This window comes from Phoxinus phoxinus (assembly GCF_949152265.1).
Source record: "Phoxinus phoxinus genome assembly, chromosome: 15".
NCBI classification, from domain to species: domain Eukaryota; kingdom Metazoa; phylum Chordata; class Actinopteri; order Cypriniformes; family Leuciscidae; genus Phoxinus; species Phoxinus phoxinus.
In genome coordinates this window covers 29,574,664-29,601,092 of record NC_136890.1, presented here as the reverse complement: position 1 = coordinate 29,601,092, position 26,429 = coordinate 29,574,664, and the positions used below count along the sequence as shown (strand labels likewise).

Below are 26,429 nucleotides of genomic sequence, written 5' to 3'. Positions count from 1 at the left end.
ACCTTGTTGCCTTAATTTTGAGTTCGTTTTAATTACAAATTTGAGTTAATACAATGAAGAAGAATGGTTTAATAAACAGAAACTCAAAATAGTATGTTATCTTTACACATTAGTTATCAAAGTTGATTTGACAAAAGATAAGTTGTGATAACAAATCATGAAAATATTTTTTTACAGTGTAGAATGTCTGTTGGCGGAGCATCAAAACAAAGTGTTAGCAGATATTTAGCAGACAGTCTACTAATACTTTAATGACTGTATTGACATGTAGTTGCAAGTTACTTATAAGAATGTGAAATAAAATAAAGCATTAGCTGTTTTTTAAAGAAATTAATACTATTATTCAGCAAGGAAGCATTAAGTTGACAGTAAAGACATTTATAATGTTTAAAAATAGTTATATTTCAAATATAAATTTTTCTTTTGAACTTTGCATTCATTGTAGTGATTTAGAGATTATGATTTCGTTTAGTAATTGTGAACTTCACATACTTTTGAAAATCCAGCGATTAGTTGATCCTGATAAGCGCTCATTGTCACATGTTGTTGTAAACACAACGGCTTTCTTCTTCCATGAGGGGGAATTCAACCCCCCGAATTCAAGCGTTTCATTTATATCACAGCTCGGCCAGAGCCATTGAGCTCGGTACAGCCGTGTTTGACATCTTATGACAGCCACAGTCTAATAGATTCCCCTTTTAAATTTAATATGAAACTATTACTAAAGCAAAATGCAATCCAAATTGCTTTAAACTGTATAGTATTCTGTGTAGAATTCAAATGGGTCCGATACGTTTTGTGGTCTGCGCCAACTCGCACACATGATCCGCTCTGTGTCGTTGTGTCTCTGGACCGGAGCAGATTGTGTGTGCACTGTGGCTGTTCGCATGACACTAGAGAGTAAAACATCTGATGATGTGCAGAGTGATGTCTTCAAAATCATTGATCCATGTTGGTGGAAGTGAGAGACTGTCAGGTGTGATCGCTTTTATCTTTTGAAGGTGAATTTTGTCATTGTTTTGGAGCAGACTAGCTAATAGAAAACCTTAAGGCTAACATATTCATACTAAAAGCCAAAAAACCTCAGTTTTGAGATCATGGGGTCTTTAAGTTAGCCCCTACTGGTAGATTTTGTAACGGCAACATTTTGGAGGCAAAAAGCACTGCTGAATTCGAGTGTGCATACTAACACATTACTCTTACTATTTCTGTTAGAAAGATATTGTAAATACAGTATGCTGTTCTGAATTCAGCACGTTTTGCTATTTAAATGTTTAAACATTTTAGCTGCAAAACATAATTTATATTTTCATTAGTATATTTCCATGCTACTATTATAAAAGTGATATTTTGGAGAGTCTTAAAAGCATAAAATTTACATAGTTTCCCCGTTACCTGTATGTGGAACACTTTTGTGCAATGACAGCAAAATTCAAATCAGATACTTTTCCAGTACTAGCAAGACATTGAGATGAATAGGAATGTGGATAATTCTCTCCAGGTATTATAGACCTCCTTGGTTGGTTATGACCACTACTTTATTTGAATGTATTATGCATGCATGTTCTTAACAACTACTGACACTTCAATTAAGAATTAAGTAGCAAAAACAACAGTCACTGTTAGCCCTGCTTCAGTTTGAAGAATTTGCATGCTGTTAGAACGTTGATTTCATCAGTAGAACAGCTGGAAATTCAATCAGAGGTGGGTACTTGTATTGAAACTAGTGTGCGGACACAAACACACACTAGCTACAGAAGGGATGTGAAGAGAGGGCTAGATGAGGGTTGTAAAAAGAAAGAAGGAGATTGATGTCTAGTGAAATGTAAAAAAATGAAATGGCAGTGCTGAAATCCATGAAGCGGTGTTTCCACATGTAATCTGTCCACATGCCTCCTCGATTTCCACTAGCAGATGAAAACTACCCGTTCACCGGTTAACCCTTGACCTCCCACTGCTGGCCAGGTGTATGTTTGTGCATTTCTGTGGCTATGTTCAGAATAGCATACTACCATTCTATTATTTCTGTGTGCTATGCATAGTATGCAAATATTTTGTATGAAATACATGCTGCATTTGGTAAATGTGCAGTATACACCAGAGCACACCGCACAGAATACTGTATCCCACGATGTATTGTTTTACCTGAGCTTTCATTTCCAATGTGACGAAAGAATCAGGACTACAGTAATAGAGTACTGCAAAGTTTGCATCATCTAGGTTCGTTCGACAAAAAAACAATAGGATTTTTTGATTATTAATAAGCTCTGTGACAAGTTTATGATTCTTACACATTTTGTTCATCAAGATAACTTATTCATTTTGAAGCCTAAACACAATGGGCAGAAGTAAAAAAGCTTAACCCTTTTAGCTCCAATTTAGCCTCTTGTTACATTGTAAAACACTGTAAATGCTCAAAATAATGAATTGGTTTGTGTAGGACAAACTGAAATTAAACAAATACGTTCAATCGTTTATGAGTATTTAGAACTTTCTTATTTTGAGTTCACAAAACTGACACATTTTAAGTAATCTTAATTGTTTCATTGTTTTGAGTTTAATTAACTTGTTTCTTTTAATTTAGACAAACTTAAATTTGACCGAAATTGGGCATGGATTTCTATTTCACAGCATGCTTTGCCATGGCACTCAAAAGGGAGAATAATTTGCTCTGGTAAAAATGCTAAAAGTATTTTTTTCTACAAGATATAATGTTTTTTATACAATGTTTTGTTATGCTAGTTTAGAAGAGTTTCTGTTACGTTGGGTTTTTTGGAGGGTTACTATCATGGTGACGAGTGGTGCATGAGCTTTTTGAGAGCAGGTATATGTTAAATGTTTATTTTGCTGTACACATTCAGCAGTTGTTTAACTATGCTATACTAATGCTATCAAAGTATTGTGTTCCCAATTAGCAAGTTAGCATTTATTGAATAAGTTAGATAAAGCTAGCCAAGTTTCCACTACAAAAAATATTTGAGTTGAGATTACAAGATCATTTAAAATTAGATGTATGAATTAGCTTGCTCAAATATGTCAAGTTGAGAGTAATTGAGTATAAAATAAAAATCTGCAAGTTCTGCTTTGAATTTCTTAAAGTAAAATTTTTGATGTAAATGATTATCTAGAATTTTTTTAGTTTTGCCAACTTATTCGGGTTTACTGTGTAGCAACTGCCTTTAACAAGACAAGAAAAAGCTTAAAAAAAACACAATGGGGTATTACTCATTAAAAAACACAGTAAACCTTCCAGAAGTCATAGATCATGTTCTTAATATCATTAATTCATCTTTGTCTTTAGGATACGTAGCAAAAACTTTTAAGCTGGCTATGATTAAACCGCTTGTTAAAAAAACGCAACTTGATCCTACAGAATTAGTCAATTACAGGCCGATATTGAATCTACCTTTTCTGTCAAAGATATTAGAAAAAGCAGTATCCTCACAACTATGTTCCTTTTTAGAAATAAATGGTATCTGCGAGGATTTTCAGGATTTAGACCGTACCATAGTACTGAGACAGCTCTCATCAGAGTCACAAATGATTTGCTCTTATCATCCGATCGTGGTTGTATCTCTCTATTAGTGTTACTGAATCTTAGTGCTGCATTTGATACCATCGGCCACAACATTCTTTTAAATAGACTCGAAAATTATGTTGGCATTAGTGGAATTGGATTAGCATGGTTTAAATCCTACTTATCTGACCGTTATCAGTTTGTAGCAGTAAATGAAGAGATGTCTTATCGATCAAAAGTTCAGTATGGCGTACCACAAGGCTCAGTACTAGGACCGTTGCTGTTCACGCTACCCTTAGGGGATATCATTAGGAAGCATGGCATTAGTTTTCACTGTTATGCTGATGATACTCAGCTCTATATTTCTTCACGCCCTGACGAAACTTACCAATTCACAAAATGAACGGAATGCATAGCTGATATAAAAACTGGATGACTAATTTCCTACTACTTAATTCTGAAAAAAACAGAGATTCTAATTATTGGACAAAAAAATTCCTCAAGTACTAACCTAGAAAACTGTCTAACACTTGATGGCTGCTCTGTCAAGTCTTCGTCGTCGGTTAGGAACCTGGGTGTGCTCTTTGATACCAATCTTTAATTTGAAAGTCATGTGTCTAGTATCTGTAAAACCACATTTTTCCATCTTAAAAATATTTCTAAATTACGTCATATGCTCTCAATGACAAGTGCGGAGCAGTTAGTTCATCCGTTCATGACCTCAAGGCTAGATTATTGTAATGCTCTACTGGGTGGTTGCCCTGCACGCTTAATAAACAAACTACAGCTGACCAAAAACGCAGCAGCTCGAGTTCTTACCAGAACCAGGAAGTATGACCATATTAGCCCGGTCAACACTGCATTGGCTCCCTATTAAACATTGTATACATTTTTAAAAATTTCTGATTACTTACAAAGCACTAAATGGTTTAGCTCCGCAGTACTTGAGCGAGCTCTTAACGTATTATAGTCCTTCACGTCTGTTGCGACCAGTTAATTATACCTAGAATATCAAAATCGACTGCTGGCAGTAGATCCTTTTCCTATTTAGCACCAAAACTTTGGAACAGTCTTTCTGACATGGTCCGGAAAGCAGGCACACTCGGTCAGTTCAAATCCAGACTAAAAACACATCTCTTTGACCTAGCATACACATAACACATTATAGACTTCTATAATTCAATGTTAGGCTGCATAGATTGGTCAGCCGGAACCGGGAACACATCCCATAAATCCTGACGTACTTGTTACATCATAAGAAGGATGGCGTCTACGCTAATATTAGTCTCTCTGTTTATCCCGAGGTTTACCGCAGTCCACCGGATCTAGGCCGTATCCGGATCTGATGAAGAACCTGCGCCTGGACACTGCGACAACGCAGTCCTGAAGTGTAAACTAGTCTCTCCCCTGTGAAGGCCTCCTTCCCTTCCCTTCACCTCTGAACTGATAAAACGTTGTCGGGATAATTCCGGTTCACGTGGCTTCATGGAAGCGATAAAAAATTTGGTATTATAAATTTTTCAAGGCTTGTTCGTGGGAACCTATTTCATGGTTTCCATTCTCGAGCCACCAGGCACTGTTTTGTGCAAATGAGCGGCCAGATCGCATTAAGGGTTTTCTGTTAGAACGGTGTCGTGTTCGCGGCCCCTAAGCTAATAACTAATGATCGTTGCGACGGAAGTGAATCAATCAAAACTTTAGCTTGACAATAACTTTCTTCTAGAGCTGCTGTAAAGCCAAAACAATCTCTGTTATTTTAATTTCCTATTATCACTGTAAAGCTGCTTTGAAACAATCTGTATTGTTAAAAGCGCTATATATATATATATATATATAAGGGGATTTGACTTGACTTTACTACATAACTTATTTCAGGCATTTAACCAAAATACATTTAAAAAACACACTATCTTCAGAACAATGGAAACAGAAGTGCTAAAATGCATGTTAGAGGGTTTTGGACTACAAAAATATGTCATACCTGCAACATTCTATAAGAATCGCACCTTTCTGCATTTTTTTCTCAGATTATAAGATCGTTCCCTGAGAAACTTTGCCTTCGCTCGCAAAAATGTTTTTGTTCCCCCGAGAAACTTTGCGTTCGCTATCAAACCTTTTGATTTCTTTGCGAGCAAATGCAACGTTTTCTCATGGAACGCAAACGTTTTTGCAAGAGAACGCAAAAGTTTTGCGAGTGCTTTTGTACAGTATGCTATTTGCAGTCATAATAAAATAAAAAAAAATCAATAACATAAATTGATCCGCTTCATAAGGAGCAGGGATGGGCAAGTTCGATCCTGAATGGCCACTGTCCTGAGGAGTTTAGCTCCAACCCTGAAAAATCTCCCCTGACTGTAGCGTAACCTGAAGACATTAGCTTGTTGTAATGTTTAATTAGGGTTTCCACATGCAGTAAACAGAATATTAGCAGTCCTTTCTGCATGTTGCCTTGTGTGTTATGCGATGGTCTTCTCGTGATGCAGTGAAGGACTTTAGGATGACGCGTTCCTAATTGGGATTGTAACAACCACAGCTATTCATAGCTGAGTTTTGCTGAGTTTAAAGTGATGTCATGTTTCAAGGCCGGGGAAACAGGATTGTATCAGATTCGCAAGGGCGAAAATAGACATGTTTGAGTAAGCTGTATTTTGGGCTCTCTAAATTCTCTCCTTCTGTACCTAATAGTCCCTTTTATCTCCAGCAAGATTTCCGCGAGAGAGAGAGAGAAAGAGAGAGAGTGTGTGTTAGTGGTGACGTCCCAGTGCTGGATCCCCAGGAGGAGAGGAAAAACTGAAGCATCAGCAGACGCAAAAACAAGCGTTTGCTGTTTTTCCTCCGATCTTTTCCATGCATGTCCTCGCCGTTTAATCTTCCGTCCTGTTTCTGCTCAATGTTCTCCGTGAACTTCTGGCAAACCTCCTTGACCCCTTTCCAGACCGGCATCTAGGCCAGGCAGCCTCGTTCTTGCCCATGGGACGTCTGTCTAAGACTTTCTATTATGGGAAAATTAAAGGGATAGAGAGCTCTCCTGGATAATGCTTGAATGCCTTACATTACCTGTCCTTTTCGAGCAACTTTTCCTGTTTATGTAGCAGTTTAATGGTTTCATGTTCCAGATTAAAGTTATCATTAATATCCTCATCATGTACTGTAGATAGAAGCTATTGCTCTTGTACTTAGTGAACGTCCTCACTAACTACTTATCTCTGCCTTATATCTGAATAACAATATTAAACAACAGAATGAACATTCAAAGATTAAGAAAACCAAGAACCACTGGAGGGATAATAGACATGGTTAGTGTACAAATCAATATGTTTCCTGCCCTCCTTATGCACCCGGGGCCATCTGGCGATGCCGAAATGTGGACGTTTACCAGTCGGAAACCAAATTAGGCGCACGGGCCGATGTGGATTAATCCCGGGAGTGCACAAACTCTGAGGAGCTGACAAATGAGGGATGCTGGAAAGGGTTTGTGGGAAGAGTGTCTGTTTGAGTCTCTCATCTGATCAGGCTCTTATGAGAAATCCCATATTGGCCTGATGTGTCAATAAAACATAATAGAGAGCCCTGGTCTGATTTATGTGACAGACCTGAATGTGACCGCTTTTACTGGAGGCTTTCTGAGGAGAGATGATTTCTTGTTTTTGATCTCTGGAGAGACCGTAAGAAATATGTGTGACTATTGGCTATTTTTGCATTTAACATGAGCCTAAATTAGATTTGTGAGTAAGAATAACGTGTTATAAATGATAAATAAGCATAATTACTCAAGTTAAATTTACTTTAATTTAACATTTAAACTAATAAATGTAAATGATTATTTATAATTTATTTATTCAGAGCCGCTAAAGGGACATGGTGATGGAAAATATATGAGATGGAAAATGTATTTTAATGCCTTTACTTGCTCTTGAAAATGTTTTGTTTTCCCAAGAAACAAGTTCATGTGCAAGTGAAGGCAAAATGTCTTGGGGAATGCTAAACATTTGAGTATTGAAATAATTTTTCCTCCCATCTCATATTTGTTTCCATCAACTTGTTCCTTTAGTGGCTTCATATTTTTATAAGATATAATTTGAAAAACTTGAAATGAAAGAAATGTAATTTATTTTACTCCTCATTCAAATCCAGTTGGTGTCGCCAATTTGAGTCGACACTCATTAAATGGAAGAGAATCAGTTCTTAAATTTTACCTGATTCTGTTAACTGTGTTTAAGTTGTAATGCACAGCTTTGAGTGGCTTATAGCATTCTTGTAACTTAAACAGTCGCTTTGGATAAAATTGTCATCTTTTTTATTTCCCTGCTCAGGAAAACGTAGGTTTTGATTTACATATTGTCTGTTTTGTAGAAGGAAAGTGTCCTGACAGTTTCGGTCTGTTGATTCTGTAAACATGTACAGGATATAAGTGCAGAACATCAACACCACTTTAAAAACAAATATTGGTTTAATTTACGCCACCTGCAGATCGGTCTCCTCTCCTGTGAATGGATGAAACATGATGAGAATGTGAATGTGCTCTCTCTCTCTCTCTCTCTCTCTCTCTCTCTCTCTCTCTCTCTCTCTCTCTCTCTCTCTCTCTCTCTCTCTCTCTCTCTCTCTCTCTCTCTCTCTCTCTCGTTCGTGGTGTTGTCAGTGACTGATCCAAAATGCTGAGTGTACCTCAGAGAAATGTGTATCGCACCAGGGACCTTTCAGAAACATCAGAAAATTACTTTTCAGAAGTGTTGCTGTCTCTCTGTAAAGCTCTGAATAATTGTTCTTTGACTGTTTCATGCCTCACCGTCCAAACATTCGATGCCATTATGGATGTTCTTGGTGTAGTGAGCTGCACTGTTTTCATTTTTTTCTTGATATTTTGATATCTAAAGGAGTTTGGTTTACCCGCTGTGAAAATATACAGCAACTTTCAGAACTCAGAAGTTCCCAGTCCAAAATTGCATTTATTGAATCTACACATTAAAAAAATAATTCTGCAATGTTTTTTTGACATTGACAAATAAAAGCTCATCTCATGATCTCAGGCTGATTTTGAAAGCACATACTTCTCTTAATATGGAATAAATAGTAAGAGTAGTTTGTAATTCTGAATTCAACAAGTGCCGCCTTATGGCTCATTCTGCTTGGTACACAATTTATGCTTAAAAAAAAAAGTATGTGAAACATGTTGTGCAGGATGCAACATTAGTATACTGCACTGGTCCCAATGGTATGACTATACACGTATACGTTTAAGTCAGCATGTATGGATTTTTTATCATATTTTGAGTGAAAATGTGTTCTCACATTTAGCAAACAGATCAAATAATAGCCAAGAAAGGTTTCTGGTTCATTTTTCACACTGGAAATACAAAGTCAAATGGATCGGACTAAATTGTGGAATACAATATTTCACAGTGTGTTCTGGTTGCAAACTGCACACTGTTGCATGCCTATAGAAACTGCAAATTGTGCACAATATGCATACTGTAAAAAATGTGCATGAGTAATGTCATACTATACCCTTCCAAGAGATTTATGGGTTATATCTTAACCATGACCATGTAAATGAGTTAACCCTCATCCAGTGTGTAGGAGGACATCACGGCTGCTGCAGTACTGTGGTGTGTGTTTGTGTGTGTGTTTGTGAGAAACACATCACCTTAATAGCATTCTGCAGTTCTGTGGTGGTGTTAGAAATATGTAATGTGTTGTGTTAGTGGACTTTTAGAGCCCCCGGGGGCCTCAGAGATGAGCTTTGGAGCCGTGTAAATTGAAATGCACATGCACTTTTCCAAACTAATTTACACAATTGCAATAAATGTGACCGCAAAATAGATTCCAAGCAAGCGCTGGTCATTAAATCAGCGTAATCATATTCACACAAATTGTCATTCTCTCTCTTTCACACACACACTCACACACAGAGCTGTTAAGTGTTCGACTGACGTTGGTGTTTGTTGCAGGTATGGAGACATGGTTCCAAACACCATCGCTGGAAAGATCTTCGGCTCTATCTGCTCTCTCAGTGGCGTGCTGGTTATCGCCCTCCCTGTTCCCGTCATTGTGTCTAACTTCAGCCGGATCTACCATCAGAACCAGAGAGCTGACAAGATGAGAGCACAGCAGGTACTAAAGAACGTCTCTTCATCCCAGTATAGATATGTTCGGGTTATTCTTCTGATGTTTTTTTTAAGTGCCATTTTTAAGGTCATCTGATGGAGTTTTAGGTCACCATTGGGTCACCTGATGGAGTTTTTCGTTTCCTTGCCACTGTTGCCTTTGGCTTGCTCAGTTGGGTATATTCAATTTAATGAATCAATCAATATTACTATTGATTAGCATTACCAAACATGGACGTTTTATAATTATTTTATTTTAATACTGTGAAGCTGCTTTGATACAATCCGTATTGTGAAAAGCGCTATACAAATATTCTTGACTTGACTTAAGTTCCTAATTTTGTTTTGGATGTCTCCTATAATAGTTGTAAATGCATCCAAGGTCGCTATAATTTTCTCATAATACACCCTGCAGCATCACCTCTGTTCTCACAGTGTTTGAAACGGTTCGATAAAGGATTTGGTTTCTCGACGCCCCTTCTTTCTGAGAGCCTTCTCTGATCTTATTGAAAACCAAACGGCCATTACCAGATCTGAATTTCAGCTCCGGAGGCTTCCTCAGCACTTGATACACAGTGAAACAGTCATCAAGGATTAGGGTTGGGGTTGGCTCAAATTTATGACTACCTATGACTATTTATGACTAAATTTATCTACTAACTTTTTTTTGTTTTGCTTTTTAGTTTTAAAGCCTAGAAACGCCCCTAGTCCGTCGTCTTCTTTTACTTTTGTCAAATTCATCATGTTCTATTCCTATTTGTCATTGAGTATGATTGTGGGTTGCCTGTTTTTAGGAATTTATTATTATTTATTATTGAAATCATATTGTCAGAGCCGTTTACAGTACATCACAGTACATTGACCGTTGGTGCTCATACAGGCAATGTGAGTTTTTATCTGGCTTGCTAAATTTCCAAGTTAAGTGTCCCATCTCTCTATTTTGTTTTGTTTTGTTTTTTTCACAATAAAGTTGTCTAATAGCATTGAACAAACCATGATGTAACTAAACCGCATCACGGGCATCATTACACCTCTGAGTCACTGCAGTCGTTTGTGAAACAAATGCTTACACGGTCGATTCAGATAAATGCTCGTTTGTTTTACAGAAAGTGCGACAGGCAAGGATTCGCATGGCCAAGAAGGGAACCACCAATGCCTTCCTACAATACAAAGAAGACGGAGGATTTCAGGTGAGATTTATCTTGAGAATTCAATTTAGTTGCGCTGTAACTAAAAATCTAGTCTAAAAAGATATGATCATTCACTCATTCTCATGTCACTCCAGACTCGTATGGCTTTCTTGAAATAAAAGACATTTTGTAGACTGTCATGCTTCAAAATGTAATTTATTCCTGTGATGCAAAGCTGAGTTTCTAGCATCATTACTCCAGTCTTCGGTGTCACATGATCCTTCAGATATCATTCTAATATGCTGATTTTCTGCTCAAGAAACATTTATTATTTTTTATCAATGTTGAAAACAGTTGTGCTGCTTAATATTCATTTGGAAACCATGACGCATTCCCCCAGGGTTCTTTGATGAATAGAAAGTTCAAAAGAACAGCATTTATATGAAGTAGAGTGTTTTGTAACATTACAAATGTCTTTACTCTCACTTTTCATTAATTTAATCCTTCCTTGCATTTCTTTTAAAATAATCTTACTGACTTAATACTTTTGAAGTGTGGCGCACATGCTCTAAATCCATGTCTGCTGTGCGTCTTCTGGATCAAAGCAAGTTTGTGAATGAACAGATAAGGTTGAATGAAATGCAACTTCAGAAGACTTGAATCTGCAATGAGCACAAATCATGTGAATGGACTACTTTTACCGTCCCTTTTTTTTTGTTTCTTGTAAGAAAGAAAGTCCTTCAGGGTTTGGAACGCCATTATGGTAAGTCAATTATGACAGAGTTTTAATTTTTATGTGAACTGCTGTCTTTAAATGATCTGAAAAACTAGTCTTTATCAATCTCCCAGTTGTTTCACTCAGCGCATCCGAGGAGGAACTATAGTTGCCGGAGTTGACAAAGTTCGCCTGACGTCAAATCTTTAAAATGTTCACAAAGATTTATAAGGGGAATCTTTCAGTACAGACATTAAGCATCTGACTAGGGAGAAATAAACTATATTTGTGTGTAATTTGGGAAGTCGTATTGTGACTGAGTGTTCTTTCAGCCACAGTTAGTACTGCTTACACAGCGTGTAATAGATGCCTCAATGATATCCCAGCAGAAACGGTTGTTATCGGATCTTCCGTAATAAGATGGTTTTCTGTTAAGAGGCGAACACTAGCATCTCGCTTGGCAGAAAATTTGAGAATGAAAAACTTCAAAACACTTCATACATGTTACTGGCCAAATTGTTGTAATTTTTTGTCTTAAATACTTACATTTTGTGCAATAATTAATTACTTAAAGGGATAGATCACCTAAAAATGACAATTCTGTCAGTTTACCCTCATCAGAGCCCGTCTACGGAGAGCCTGGTCACTCCCTATTAAGTCCTATTGTACCGAATTTTGGTTGTAGTTCCACCAGAAGTCCACTGGGGGCGATCGCCCATGAGTGCAAAATGAATGGGAGTCTATGGAGCTAGACGGCTAAATTTGTCTCTTTCACCCGATTGCCGTTGAGAAATCTCAGATTTGATTGTAGGTTTTGCAAGTTCAACATGGGTTATAGGTCGAAAGTTGAATGAACGAGTACTTCGATTTCTTACAGGTTGAGTTGTTGTTGCCCATAACACGCTAGCATTCTGCTAATGAACGCTGATTGGTCAGTGAAGGACTGGTTACGACCAGAGATACCGCTTGATGGCATCGTGGCATCCGAAGCGGCACCAGAATGTCTTCTAGCAAAAACTCTTCTAGCACGTGTATGTGTCAGCTGTGTTTTGTGTTTACCTGTGTCAGCTGTGTTGTCGATGCCTCGAGAGAGAAGAAAGTGCAGAGCGCAAAAGCACCAAAGTGACTGAAGAATTGCCGTAAAGCAGTATCTCTGACCGTACGATGTGTATGACGTCATTGACATTTTAAAATACATTTTAAAGTGACTCTAAAAAATCGAACACCCAGCAATGTGTAATTTCTTTGCATCTCCTTTCGAATACAACATTCAAATTACTAGATAAAAAATTAAATCCTGAGAAAAGTGGATTTTGAGGGGTATAGCTCCATAGACCTCCATTCATTCTGCACTCGTCCTGTGAGCGCCCCCATATGGAGCCAGAGTGGAACTGCAACCAGTCAGAAGCCGGAAGTTTACTGAGAGTGGCAGTTCTCCCCTTATTAGACATTCTCTGCCCTCATGTTGATCGAAACCATGTTTGCCTTTCTTTCTTTCTTTCTTTCTTTCTTTCTTTCTTTCTTTCTTTCTTTCTTTCTTTCTTTCTTTCTTTCTTTCTTTCTTTCTTTCTTTCTTTCTTTCTTTCTTTCATTCTTTCTTTAATTTGCATTAACTAACAAATACAACTTTCAGTAACACTTTATTTTAAAGTGTCCTTGTTACATGTAATAACAGTAAATTATGCATAATCTGACTCATCCTAAACCAAGCCCTAACCCTATAAGTAGCCTACATGTTAATTGATTTTAGTCAGTACTTAAATGTATAATTACACTGCAACAAGGACACCTTAAAATAATAATGTAACCCAACTTTCGATCTTAATTTATTAGTAAATGTTGAAATTAACATCAAGATTAATAAAAGATGTAGAAATATTGTTCATTGTTAGCTCATGTTAGTTCATATTAACTTTATACTTAGTTCAAAGTAACTTTCTTAGCTCCAATTTGCAAGAGAAATTCCTCCGATTTTAAAAACCTAAGCTAAAACTATAAAAGTTTAATACAACCTATTAAATCACAGTCTAACCCGGCAACAAGAGAATCTCAGCTTCAGAGTATTCATATTCAAATGGAGGGTAATTAAGTCAGCGCACCCGCTCATAAAAGTACAGTATATTTTTCTGCCGCCAGCGTTCTGTTGAGCACAGAACAGATTTTAAGATATTAACGATCATACAGTGTTTTTGATCTCATCAAACAGTGTTACGGTAGGTGTAAAGGTCAGTCAGTCCCACAAGAGCCTTGTAATAACAGCTTTTTCAAATGGCCACTGACATTCAGAGTCAGCTAAACACGGTTTCAGGGCTTTACCTGGGGTGCTGGGAGGAAATAGCAATTAACAACACTGAAGGAAGGACAGGTGGGAGGCGCAGCAGTAATTACAGAGACCCTTTCAGGCCTGTCGCTTCGCTTGGCTTTCCGCTTGGTAACACCTCCGGGCAGCTTTTTTTTCAAGGGGTCAGTTTCAGGTTAGCAGGGTTCGGTTAGCCCCCTGCTGGTAGATCACATAAGCACACCATCTGGAGGCCTGTACGAACTGGAGATCCAGGAAAAAATAAGCTAAACAATCAAAAGTTTGGAATAATTCATGTTTTTGAAAGAAGTCTCTTACAGTACACTCACAAAGGCTCCATTTATTTGATCAAAAATGTAGTCAAAGCAGTAATATTTTTTTAATATTATTAAAATTGCGTATATCTAAAAAAAAAAAATTTCAGCATCATTACTCAGTTCTTCAGTGTCACGTGATCCTTCAGAAATCATTCTAATATGCTGCGCAAGAAACATTATCAATGTATAAAATGGTTGTGCTGCTTAATATTCTGTGAAACTGTAATACAATACCATTCAAAAGTTTGGGGTAAGTATAGTTCTTTTTTTAAAAACCAAAATAAGAAATTAGTCATTTTATTTAGCAAGGATGCATGAAATTAAGGTAACACTTTACAATAAGGTTCATTTATTAAACATTAGATAATGTATTACTAACATTAACTAACCATGAGCAATACATTTGTTACAGTATTTATTCATCTTTGTTAATGTTAGTTAATAAAAATACAGCTGTTCATTGTTTGTTCATGTTAGTTCACAGTGCATTAACTCATGTTAACAAGATTTTAATAAAGTATTAGTAAATGTTTACATAAACAAAGATTAATAAATGCTTTATACGTGCAGTTCATTATTAGTTAATGTTAACTAATGTAGTTAACTAATGTTAACTAATGAACCTTATTGTAAAGTGTTACCGAAATTAACATTAAACTGACAGTAAAGACATTAATGATGTTACAAAATCAAATAAATGCTGTTCTTTTGAACTTTCTATTCAGCGAAGAATCCTGAAGAAATTCCCAGTTTCCACAAAAATATTAACTGTTTTAAACATTAATTACAATAACCATTGTTAATAATTGAGCACCAAATAGGCATATGTCCTGGGTCGCTGTTCCCCATGAAGTCATTTATCACAGTATAACTCAGCAATTTGTAAAATATTTCAACAGGTTTTCTGTCACCTTCCAGCGTGTGTTTAACATTCTCAAATAGCATTTTCTCTGCTGCATTAAGTAATATTAAGTACAGTGTTTATTCCAATGGAAACAATCTCTTGCCCTTTCCCAATCACTGCCTTTATGAGGAAGCCCTGGTTATCATTATTCTGCGGTAATTGCCATCCCAGGGAAAACAAACTTGCTTAAATATCGGTTTCTCTCTGTGGTTTTATGTAATTATTGCACTCGTTTCAGTTCCTCTAGCCCCGGGATGTGTTCACTGCGCTTGTTGTTGATCATGTTGCTCTTGTAATACATTCTGAATACAGAGTCTACTTCACGGTTAAGGGCGGAAAACGAAGATATACAGTGTTGAATAACAGCTTATGGATTTTCCCATTTGTTCAACATAACTTCAAAGTTGCTTAAAGATTAAGAAATAATAAAAGCAAACGTGATGTTTACATTTTCTGTAGAAAACGTGGTGCGTGTGGCTGCTTACATTTTTGTTTTGCATTTGCCTGGCAGTTTTTTGTGTCTATAGCATATGCCAGAATGAGCTACACTGCCACGTTTAATATTCATGTTTCGGGGTTTGTTCGAATAGCAGAACCTGATTTCACCAAGTGTAACATGTTCCTGGAACAACATTTCAATCAACCAATCAGATTTGAGGGACAAGTTTATGTCAAGTTTAGGCTTACAACCAGAGTTAGGTGCTTCTACATCAGTGTTATTCACCTATAATTTCCCTGGGATTTTAGGGGTTATAGGTATGGTTAGATTTAGGGGTAGGGATATGGTTAGGACCACATTTTCTGACAGGAATGTTGTTCCAGGATCAACAAAATATGACTCGGCAAAATCAGGACGTGCGTTCAAGTATGAGCAAAAGTGGTGTTGCTTCAAGATTCTCTGATAAAACCAGTTTAACCTAAAAAGTACTGGTTCACTTACTTAACTATTCATAATCATATTCATAATCTACAATTGTAGACATGGATTTTCTGTAAAGCTTCTTTGAAACAATATATATTGTGAAAAGCGCTATACAAATTTAAGTGAAGTGAATTGAATCATATAGCATTCATAAATAGCTTAAGTTTAGAGTTTTCATCCAAAAAATGTCTGCCATTATTTACTCACCATCATGTTGTTCTATATGTGTATGACTTCATTTCTTTAGCTGTTTTCCATGAAATGAAAGTGAAGGTTGACCACTGCTGTCAGATAGCTAAGTTAGATAACTTCTTTTATGTTCTACTGTTTCTATAAGCAGGATTTACAGCTTGCATGATTTTTTGAAGTGCTTTGTGGTGTGATGGTCTTGAAATCGTATCTGCCGCAGCCTCGTGTCCTGTCAGTTTATCAGATCATAACTGCAGGGATTAAAGCAAAGCTAGTCCATAAACACACCTTTCCCCACTGCTGAAATCCATCTTCACTACGCAGGACAAGTAGCTGTATTCAAAGCAAGAAAAAGAGAGAGAGATTGAATCCGTGTCTTTACTAATGCGGCAGGTAGAGTTCTCCGGAATCTTCTCAGGTTGTGAAACCCACAATAATCCAATATTTACAATCCCCGAGTGAGGGGGTATTTTTTTCAGCATGGATCTATAAACCCATTACTAACAGGCCTGCAATGCTATTTATAAACCAGACAAAGGCTTTTTCAACTCTTCAGTCTATTCTGGCTTTGGATTTCTACTTGGGTCTTACCTTTGTCTCTGCACACTGTTATTCAGTCTTGACCTTTGACGAAAGGTCATTAGGAAGTGTTCATGTCCTTCACTTTGTGATTTATGTATGAAACAAAATCAAAAATATATTTAAAATGTAGTACTATTTAGTGCTGCTTAGTAATAATAATTACATTTTATTAAACATTATTGTTGTTGATATTGTTAATCATAATTTTGCTTGCCTTAGTAAGCACCACTAAATGTGAAATACTTTGTTTTTATAATATTTTTTTAGGGCTGTCAAGCGATTCAACTTTTGTCATCTAATTAATTATATGATGTGCTTATTAATTAATCCAATTAATCTAATCTGTTTGTATCCCGAATACATTTGTTGTAATAATAATAATTATGATTAATCCTTAAGGGTACCTTTCAGGTTCTAATATACACTATTTAGTGTTAAATAATATACAAAGTTGTACCTTTTGACAGGGTACCGCCCCAGTGATAGCTTTTGTACCTTTTTATTCTGAGAGTGCACAGCCTGAACACTCCAGCATCATCTTCACCATTAAAAGAACTGCATTCAACAGATTTATTGATCTTTTCTAACCCTGGAGCTCTTAGAACCGCCTTTTTTTTTCTCGGAACAGCCTGCGTAGATGCTAATCATGGCTAGTTAAGTCATCCAATGACTGTATCTCTTGTCTCCACTGAGAAAATTGTGTTGTTAATGTGACGTCCCTATCAGCGCTTTTTTAACAATGGAGTTGTCAGTGATTGATGGTTTAATACCCGCTGAGGTTCCTCGGCTCTCTTTCCTGATGGAGTGTTCGGAAAGAGTGTGTTGCAGCCCGTGGATTTGACTGAAATGTATTTATTTATTTCACTTTTTGTTCCCCGGTCAAACGGGAAATACATTATGATAAATTTACATTCTTTAATTTTCTCGTTTTGCGTCGCTCTGAAGGATGCATCACGTTCTGCTTTTGCTCTGTTGTTGTTGTGTCAAGATAACGTAGTGGATCCTTTATTGAAACCGCTCTGTAGAATTAGTTTGCTCACACACTTGTGCTTTGTGTTATAGTCGTTGTCTCCGCTCCAGATCCGTTAGGGCTGCAAAGGATTGAGACGTTTTGGTTTTTCCATCTGAGAAGTGGAATTGCTTTTTGCTCCCACTCACGTCCTACGTGATCAAACTTTCTCAGATGTTTTTTGGCGGTATAGCTGCGTCATTTCATTCTACTTAAGGCTTTTCGTTCAGCAAAAACAAACCTAATTGTGCTTAGGTCCAATTATTGATGATCTTATCTGCCCAGACTCCTTCAGCCATCCTTGGTTTCGGCTGACGGGGCAGTCCTGCCTCTGTCACAGACTCTCTGAACAGCCCGTCCTCTCGTTCCTTGATAAGATCGGCTGCTTTTAAAGCCTCCTGATGGGCTACTTCTAGATGGCGATAAACCACCTTGACTCGGGGGGTCAGATGGTATCGGGGAAGCATAAAAGGGAGACGCTGAGGCCGATGTTTCTTGAGAGACTTGTTCTTCAGGACAAGACATCCTTGCGTGTGATCGTTTTACAACGAGAGGTTATAGAGGTTACCGGATACGTGCGAATGGCATCAAGGACAGCTATCTGTCTCGGGATGTACTTGCGTGACAAGTAAGGTCAAATCACAGGTGACATAAGGGCACTGAAGGCTTTAACCCACTGCAACTACATTGCTATGTAATGTTAATAGCAGTTAGATAAAGCCTTTATGGATTAAAAACAGCAGCTCTGTATCATAGCAACAAGTTTGGCGTGAAGAAAATTGGAATCTCCCAGCCAGTCAGTCACACAACATGGTCACTGCCCACTCATAATATCGCTGACTGTTTGGATCATATTTAGCTAACATCCATATACATATTTTATCTGTAATATTTTTCCTTAATTTTTTTGTTTTGTTTGTTTTACCATAGTTATAGAAAAATGTAAACAGAATTTATATATAATTTATACAGTTTTCAAAAGGCCATTTCCTTGCTTATGCATGGGTTTAAGGCATACAGTAGTTGCACATAGTGCAACATCCTTTACACTGCCACCATGTGGCAAGCTGTTGTATGTGGAAGTTTTTTTCCCTTCAAACCAAGATGGCCGACAGCCAGTCAGAAATCCCAGTTTTGTCCAAAATATCCATCCATTCCTTCTACTGCCATTTTGGTCAGGTCTCTCTTGAAAAAGAGCTTTTAAATCTCAATGAGATCATCTGGTTAAGTAAAGATTAAATAAAAAAAAATCATAGGAGACTCTTGCAGGTTAAAATGTTTTGTAACATCTTAGGAGTTTATATATCATTGTTAAATTTTCCAAGTATTGATTTTAGATTGGGAGGAAATTCTGATTAATCATGCCCACTAAATTGGACAATTCATTCTATTACTGACTGTTGTTCTTGAAAAACTTAATTTGTGTCATTGAATGTAATTTGCCGTTATGTAAAAAAGTAACGTGATTATGTAATGTACATTGCTTGCAATGTGTTATTTTACTCGTTACATCAAAAAAGCAATCCGATTATATGTCAAAAATGATCATGATTTTAACAGTAAAAGACTGTAAAAATGCTACAGTGAAAAACTGTTAATTGGTCAACAGAAAGTTTCCTTACTATATACGGTAAATAACTGTGATGGATCTAATGGTACATTTAATGTAATTTTACTGTAAAATACCGTTAAATTTACAGTTTTTGAAAGTGAAAAAGAACAACTCGTTGTATAATTTACAGTGAAAAACGTAAATTGACATTCTCACAATTCCCTGCGTGACACTTAACATTTGATGTATTTTTGTTGAAATAACTATGTTTCTTCATAGTTTTCTTAGTTTTTTTCTAATCAGTACATTAGGGTTTTATGTTACATTTAATGTTGTTAAATTAATGTTTATTGCATTTTTTAAATTTCATGTGTGTTACCATGATGGTGTTTAAAGTTTGTGTGAATGACACGATGCAGCTTCTATATAATATTTTCATTCTTGTGGAAGAGCTGCTTGTGATGAGCATTGATTGATCATGTGACTCTCACTGCTGTGATTGTTGGTTGTCAGTGTATTACAATTGTACAAAACAGATATTAATACTTCAATTGGTTGGTAAATTAACATTATATCATATAATGAAATATGGTTTATTACTGTAAATTTTAAGTTAATTCTGTAAAAACCTAAAATGTTGCTATTTCTGACAATCACAGCTGCCAGTATTATACCGTAAATTTTAGATTTCTTTTTTTTACAGTGTGTTGTAATGCATTTCCCTCAACACTGCTCATACGAGATGAGATTGAAAACACCTGATTGCTAGTTTTTTACACAGTCTTAAAACATCAATATATCAATGTAGATTTCAGGGTAATAAGGGTAAATCAACATACTCTGTAGACTGGAGGGAGCGTGAGTGTTTTCTACATAGTCTGAGTTGGGTTTCCACAGAGTTTTACCTTCACCGGATGTTGATCTTTGATGGAATCACGCCCTTTTAAAGATTAAAGACAACATTGTATGAAGTTCTCCATCTTCTCTGGTCAAACAGGAACAAACTCAATTGCAATAACTGAAGCTGTATATTTTATAGTTTTAACATAATTTTATATAATTTAATTTATTGGTTTGTTAAATACAGTATTACTGTGTTATTACTGTATTATGTTTAATACAGCATCTCTTCAGTTAAAAACAAAAACGCATACTGTCCACTCAAGTGGACATCTGAAAATCTTGTTTTTCATGCCATAAGAGCAATAAAAACATGACAAAAATCCTGACTGAGTAAATTATATGTATTTTGGTTTTAAATAAATGCAGTTCTACTGAACTTTTAATTAGGAACTTTCTATTATTAATGAATTACATTGTGAAATATATTAAAACAGAAAACAGTTATAGTAAAACAGTGCAAGTAATATTTCACGATTTTACTGGTTTTATTGTATTGTGCATGAGAGACTTCTGTCCAAATCAGTAAGAATCAACTATAATGAAGTTTAATTTTTTTTTTTTTTTTTTTTTTGCATAAACAAAAGGTAAAAACGTATCTTTTATAAAACTTATCCAGCCATATTAAATTGGAGATGACAGTGAACAAAACGTTTTTGTTCTTTAACAAAAATAAACCTAGTCTTGACGATGCTATCAACCTCTGAAGGCTGTAAATAGTCGTGGGCTCTTTAAATAGATCTGTGTCCACTTAAGATAGATGTTTTAAGGTGTGTAGCTTGTATCTTGAGACATGGTTATGGATCGCCCTAAATAAAACTTTTGTGGTGTTTTTATCTCTCAGTTTCGAGACAATGACAGCGTTCTGTGTGTGAAGAACAGATCTGCCTTTGAGCACCAACATCATCACCTGCTACATTGTCTGGAAAAGACAACCGTAAGTACAGCTCCTCCGCTCAGGACACACTGGACACACATGATCATACATTTCTCCATCAAATGCATAATCCAGAAGGTTTCATTAAGCATTTCCTCCTGTTTTCCGACAGAACCATGAGTTCACAGACGAGCTGACGTTCAGCGAGATGTGTATGACTGAGTCTCTGGGTTACCGTACGAGCCGCAGCACCTCCATCTCCAGCCAGCAGGGGCTGTCGACGTCCTGCTGCCCCCGCAGAGCTAAGAGGAGAGCCATCCGCCTCGCCAACTCCACCGTATCCGTCAGCCGGGGCAGCGTGCAGGAGCTGGACACTCTGCAAGTGCACAAAACCTCGATTGGACCCCAAAGGTAAGACATCAGACAGACAAGATGATGTCATTTTCACACTAAAATCAAATGGGGAAAAAGTATCATGAAATATGTATTGCGAAAAGGACTCAAATAAACTTAGATCTACTTTATTTAGCATAAAGAAAATTGAGTATTTTTAGGACGATTACAAATATATCATTAGTATTGTATCAGTAGTTAATCATTCATTTGTTTTTTTATATATAGCATGTATAGCCTACTGTATGTATATTTATATGTACTATATATATACACATACACAGACATACAGTACATACAGTACATGCATACACACATACTTACACAAATGTATTTTTTCATTTGTAAGGTAGACACATGCATTTTCTGTAAAGCTGCTTTGAAGTGATATTTGAAATTATATTTATTATTTAAAAAACGCTATACAAATAAATAAAAAAGTTTTTATTTTTTTTAAGAATTACTTTTATCCAGCAAGGATGCTTTACACTGAGACAAAAAAATGCAGTAAATACATTTGTAATGTTACAAAATACTTTAAATTATTTTCAATTGTTATAATCTTTCACAATATTACTGTTTTTATTGTATTATATATAAATGCAGCCTTTGTGGTCATAAGAGACTTCTTCCAAAAACAGTAAATAATCAACTATAATGAATACTTTATAAATATAAATACTATATAATTATTTTACTTATTTCAGTTCAGGTTATGTTGTATTATTATAATAATTAAGATTGTAATTATTTGTAATTATATTACATAATAATAATTATACTGTATATTACTTACTAAACTGAAATATGTAAAATAATGATATAGTATGTATATGTAACGTAATATACATATATATCTAAATATATAATTTAATACTTCATAAGTGTATTTATAATAATTATAAATAATTGTTAGTATGTGTGTATACAGTATAAATATGTTTTAATTACTATATATCAAATTCATTGCAGTAATGAGACTTTTCATTTTTATTCATTTTGAATATTTTTTGACATTTTTCTTAAGATGTCTTAAGATTCTTAATTTTTACTTTTATAAATGGCTAGTGTCATAATAGATCATTTATATAGCCTACTAATGAAGATGGCAATATTCAAAATAAATAATCAATTCTAATATATATATATATTTTACACCGATAAATACAGCTTTTTTTACTGCATTTTTTTTTTTGACTCCAACAAAAACAATAACTTCTGTAACAATTCCAGTGATATCCCATCTAACCTATAACTTTTTTTGTGAAACGTATGTGTCCGAACAGCCGCTCCAGTCTGAACGCCCGGACAGAAGACCTGAAGCTCAACTGTGAGGATAGGGATTTCACAGCGGCGATCATCAGTATACCCACCCCTCCTGCCAACACCCCCGACGAGAGTCTGCCGCCCTCTCCTGCCATTCCCGGCATCTTACGCAACTCTCGCTGTTCCTACACCCACGAGACCGTGAAGATCTCCTCCTTATAACCGCCACAAGCACACAAGCATCCCCTACTGCACAACAGAAAGCAAGTGACGGGGGAAAGAGCGCTTCTCCTAGGAAACGCACGGCGCCACAGAAAAGACACAGTGCATCTCGTAACATATCTGCTTCATTCCAAATCGACAGTTCGACGCAGACTCGCATGAGCTGACGTGCTTTTTTGTGACCCTGTTGTACATCGGAGGACCCCGGACTATTCACGACGCAGGCAGACTGATCGTACGCGCTTGTTTGGGGGAGATTGAAAGGACAAACTCAATCCGACGCATTTTACAATGATAAATCAGCAGTCATAGTGGCACAGAAGGCCTTTTACTTTTAAAGATATGCAATGTTTCAACAAGCAGGAATTATGCCTATATACATCCACTGCGTAATACAGTTGCAGGAGAGATTACAAAAGGTGGGAATGATCTTTGCAGGGAAAAATGCTATTACAAAAAAACGATGGCCGATATAGAGGAGAGGTGGTGTATATGTATCAATATTTGTATCATACCTCTTTAGATCACATGCATCTTCAAAACCCCACACAAAAAAAGAGAGATTTCTGAGCAGTCCTACCCAAACATGCATGTTGTATAGTAGATACCATGGCAGAGAATGGAGCCGCCAACATGCTACTCTCACATACTTTTGCATGAGACTTAATTTACCTCGGTTTAGTTTGTCCTGGTTTTTTTTTCTTGACATTGATGAAAAAAAGATGATATTTATAGAGTATTAATGATCAAATGTGCTGCACCAGATGTGCACATTAGAAAAAAGAATGATAAACAAACAAACAAAAAAAACATTCAGGCATGTTCTTTGCAAAAATCTAGCGAGTGAGTGAGTGAGTGAGTGAGAGATAGTGTGTGAGATAGTGAGTGAGTGAGTGAGTGTGTGAGATAGTGAGTGAGTGAGTGAGTGAGTGAGTGAGTGAGTGAGTGAGTGAGTGAGTGAGAGAGATAGTGTGTGAGATAGTGAGTGAGTGAGTGAGTGAGTGAGTGAGTGAGTGAGTGAGTGAGATAGTGAGTGAGTGAGTGAGTGAGTGAGTGAGTGAGTGAGTGAGTGAGTGAGTGAGTGAGTGAGTGAGTGAGTGAGTGAGTGAGATAGTGAGTGAGTGAGTGAGTGAGTGAGTGAGTGAGTGAGTGAGTGAGTGAGTGAGTGAGTGAGATAGTGAGTGAGATAGTGAGTGAGATAGTGAGTGAGATAGTGAGTGAGATAGTGAGTGAGTGAGCAAGCGCGTGTGAGAGGGCCGATTCGGAATTTGATCACAGATATGCATGGATACCGTTGTAGGTATTTTTATGTTTTCTCCCATGGGAAAATGAAGCGTTTCTATAGCATTTTAAAGCGAATGGAGGGCGTTTACCACTGTCATTGAGTTTTATTGCATAATTAGTCACTTCAACTTCTTTGTTTCATTTGGCTTGGCAATTAAGTGTAACCTTTAAACCCCAGTTAGCTATTTTTGTAGTTCACGCATCGAACACGGCTATGTCCAGTGAGCCATTTCTCTAATTTGTTTTGATGCTCTGTTAATGTTTATTTCAAATTCATAAGCAGCAGTGAGACAGGCAATAATAGTGTAATTATTTTTTACCACAACTGAAAAGAAAGATACGATTCTAAATGGAAACGAGTACAAAACAGGTGGAATGCAAATTTGCACTTGACTGTGATGAAAAATATATGTGTTACTCTGTTTACAAGCCTTTTTATTTTGATGTTTGTTTTGGTTCTGTCTCTCCCCCTCTCTCCAGCTTCATAAAACGGTGTGAAGTGGTAAATTTAGTAATTGGTCAGGCACTTGCTCATTTTCGGCAGGGGTTTTGGATGAAACGGCTCCTGGTAGAAGATTAAAGAGTTAGATATCAAAAGCACAGAGGTGTAAAGTCTATTCCACAAATAAAGTGAACAGAACTCAGAAAACACTATGTCTTTTGGCTCTCAATCACATCTAAACATCTGCATCGATTATTTTGTTTAAAAATGTTGTATTACATATCAACAGTGCATGGCATCAAAAATGTAATGTATGTTCTTTTCTTCAGATATGCTGACACCATCTGATATTTTATAGTGCTAATCTTGAACGCGATGGTTAAGATGTTCACTTAAAGTCTCATGGCTAATTGTTTTCTGGTTTTCCCCTGAGGGAACACTGTGTAATTGGCTATCAATTTGCATAATGTGAGAATTTGCCATTAAATCAAAATAATTTAGCGGAGCGTAATTACTCGCGCTCGCACCACAGCCAATCTTTTAGTGTTAATTCAACATGAAATGCATTCGAAATCCATTTTACATCTCTAATGTGACATTTCTGAGAGGAACAGGATATTTAAAGCTGGAAATATGTGGGGCGGGGCTTGATTTTAACTTCCGGGAAATAATTGGATGAGAAGATGAAATGTGTTTTTTCATGTTGACTTTAAAGCTGCGATAAAACAAAGGTAGCAGGGATTTCTTCCATGTTGTGACATACATTTGTGTGTAACAGATTATCAAGAATGAAAAATATTGAGATTTGGCCGTTGCATTTAAAAGTGGAGACACATGAAGGCAAGCTTGCAGGGGTACAAATACAGTATGTGAGCACGGACTAGGAGAGAAAACAAATGTAAAGTGCCGACAGTTGACGCATTACGTCATCTGGCGATATTTAACGTAATTTTGCGCAGGCTTTAGCAACTTTCCACTGAAAATAGTTGGCAAAACTGATCCCCAGAGAGAACAATTGTTTACAACACATTTTTGAATGCATTTAGAAAATATATCCGGTTATATTTTCAATTCATTGAACTCCATGCCCATATAGGCCTAGCCTATTATGGTATAACTTTGATATTATCTTCTTTTTTTTTCCCTGTATATTTTATTTTATTATAGGCTTGTTTTATGTAATCAAAGCTGTTACATCCAGCTCAGGAATGTGATTCAATATCAAGCTCCACTCCACCATCATTCCCTGCAACCGTGGATGAAGCTGGCCAGGTTTTGTATGTCTGGAATTTATATTTGAATGGGAATACTGATGGATATACCTTTATCTGGGTACTGCAGAACATATAATGAATGATTATTAGGTATAGAGAAACAACCATAAACTTTGGCATCTGTGATTTAAATGTTTGCATATGAAAGTCATACAGGTTTTGGAATGTTATGAGGGTGAATCAATAATGATGATATAATGCTAGTTTTGGGGCAGGGCCGTAACCACCAGGGGTCCAAGTCCTCCACAATATTTAGAAATGGGCAACTTGTCCCCCTGAATTTGTGATATTCTTGACGCTGCTCTGCTGCACTCCATCACGCACTAGCCTGTTTGTTAGGATGACAGAAAGTTACATTTTTAGGCTAGTCTGCCTCAGAGGTCATCATTAATGTCAAAATGATTGATATGGCCAATCAAATCAAAGAAGGCGGGCCTTACTGTTCACAGAAGACTCGAATTCCAACGCGACGCTTCACGCTCGGCTAATGGTAGCCTATAAAGAGTGCGTGGCGATCCAGTCTATGGGTGA

The 26,429-nt window shown here is 36.6% G+C and overlaps 2 protein-coding genes across 4 annotated transcripts in view; both read left to right on the top strand.

Annotated features, from left to right (window-relative positions):
- kcnd1 (potassium voltage-gated channel, Shal-related subfamily, member 1) overlaps positions 1-24,827 on the top strand; it is a 59,570-nt gene extending 34,743 nt beyond the window's left edge. The window contains exons 3-8 of one of the 2 annotated variants that reach the window (XR_013800380.1): positions 9,466-9,628; positions 10,728-10,811; positions 20,985-21,077; positions 21,190-21,428; positions 22,697-23,757; positions 23,809-24,827. Coding sequence is in view for 1 of the 2 variants with exons in the window: in XM_079636694.1 (XP_079492820.1) it covers positions 9,466-9,628; positions 10,728-10,811; positions 20,985-21,077; positions 21,190-21,428; positions 22,697-22,898 (781 nt within the window). In the remaining variant the exon portion in view is untranslated. Of the gene's footprint in view, positions 1-9,465; positions 9,629-10,727; positions 10,812-20,984; positions 21,078-21,189; positions 21,429-22,696 lie in introns of both variants that reach the window. The other variant, XM_079636694.1, reaches the window with a different exon arrangement.
- A 1,530-nt stretch (positions 24,828-26,357) lies between these two features.
- LOC307011476 (scavenger receptor cysteine-rich type 1 protein M160) overlaps positions 26,358-26,429 on the top strand; it is a 38,384-nt gene continuing 38,312 nt past the window's right edge. For both annotated transcript variants that reach the window (XM_079637189.1, XM_079637187.1), the window contains exon 1: positions 26,358-26,425. In XM_079637189.1, the coding sequence (XP_079493315.1) occupies positions 26,386-26,425 (40 nt within the window). In that variant the 5' untranslated portion in view covers positions 26,358-26,385. The remainder of the gene's footprint in view (positions 26,426-26,429) is intronic.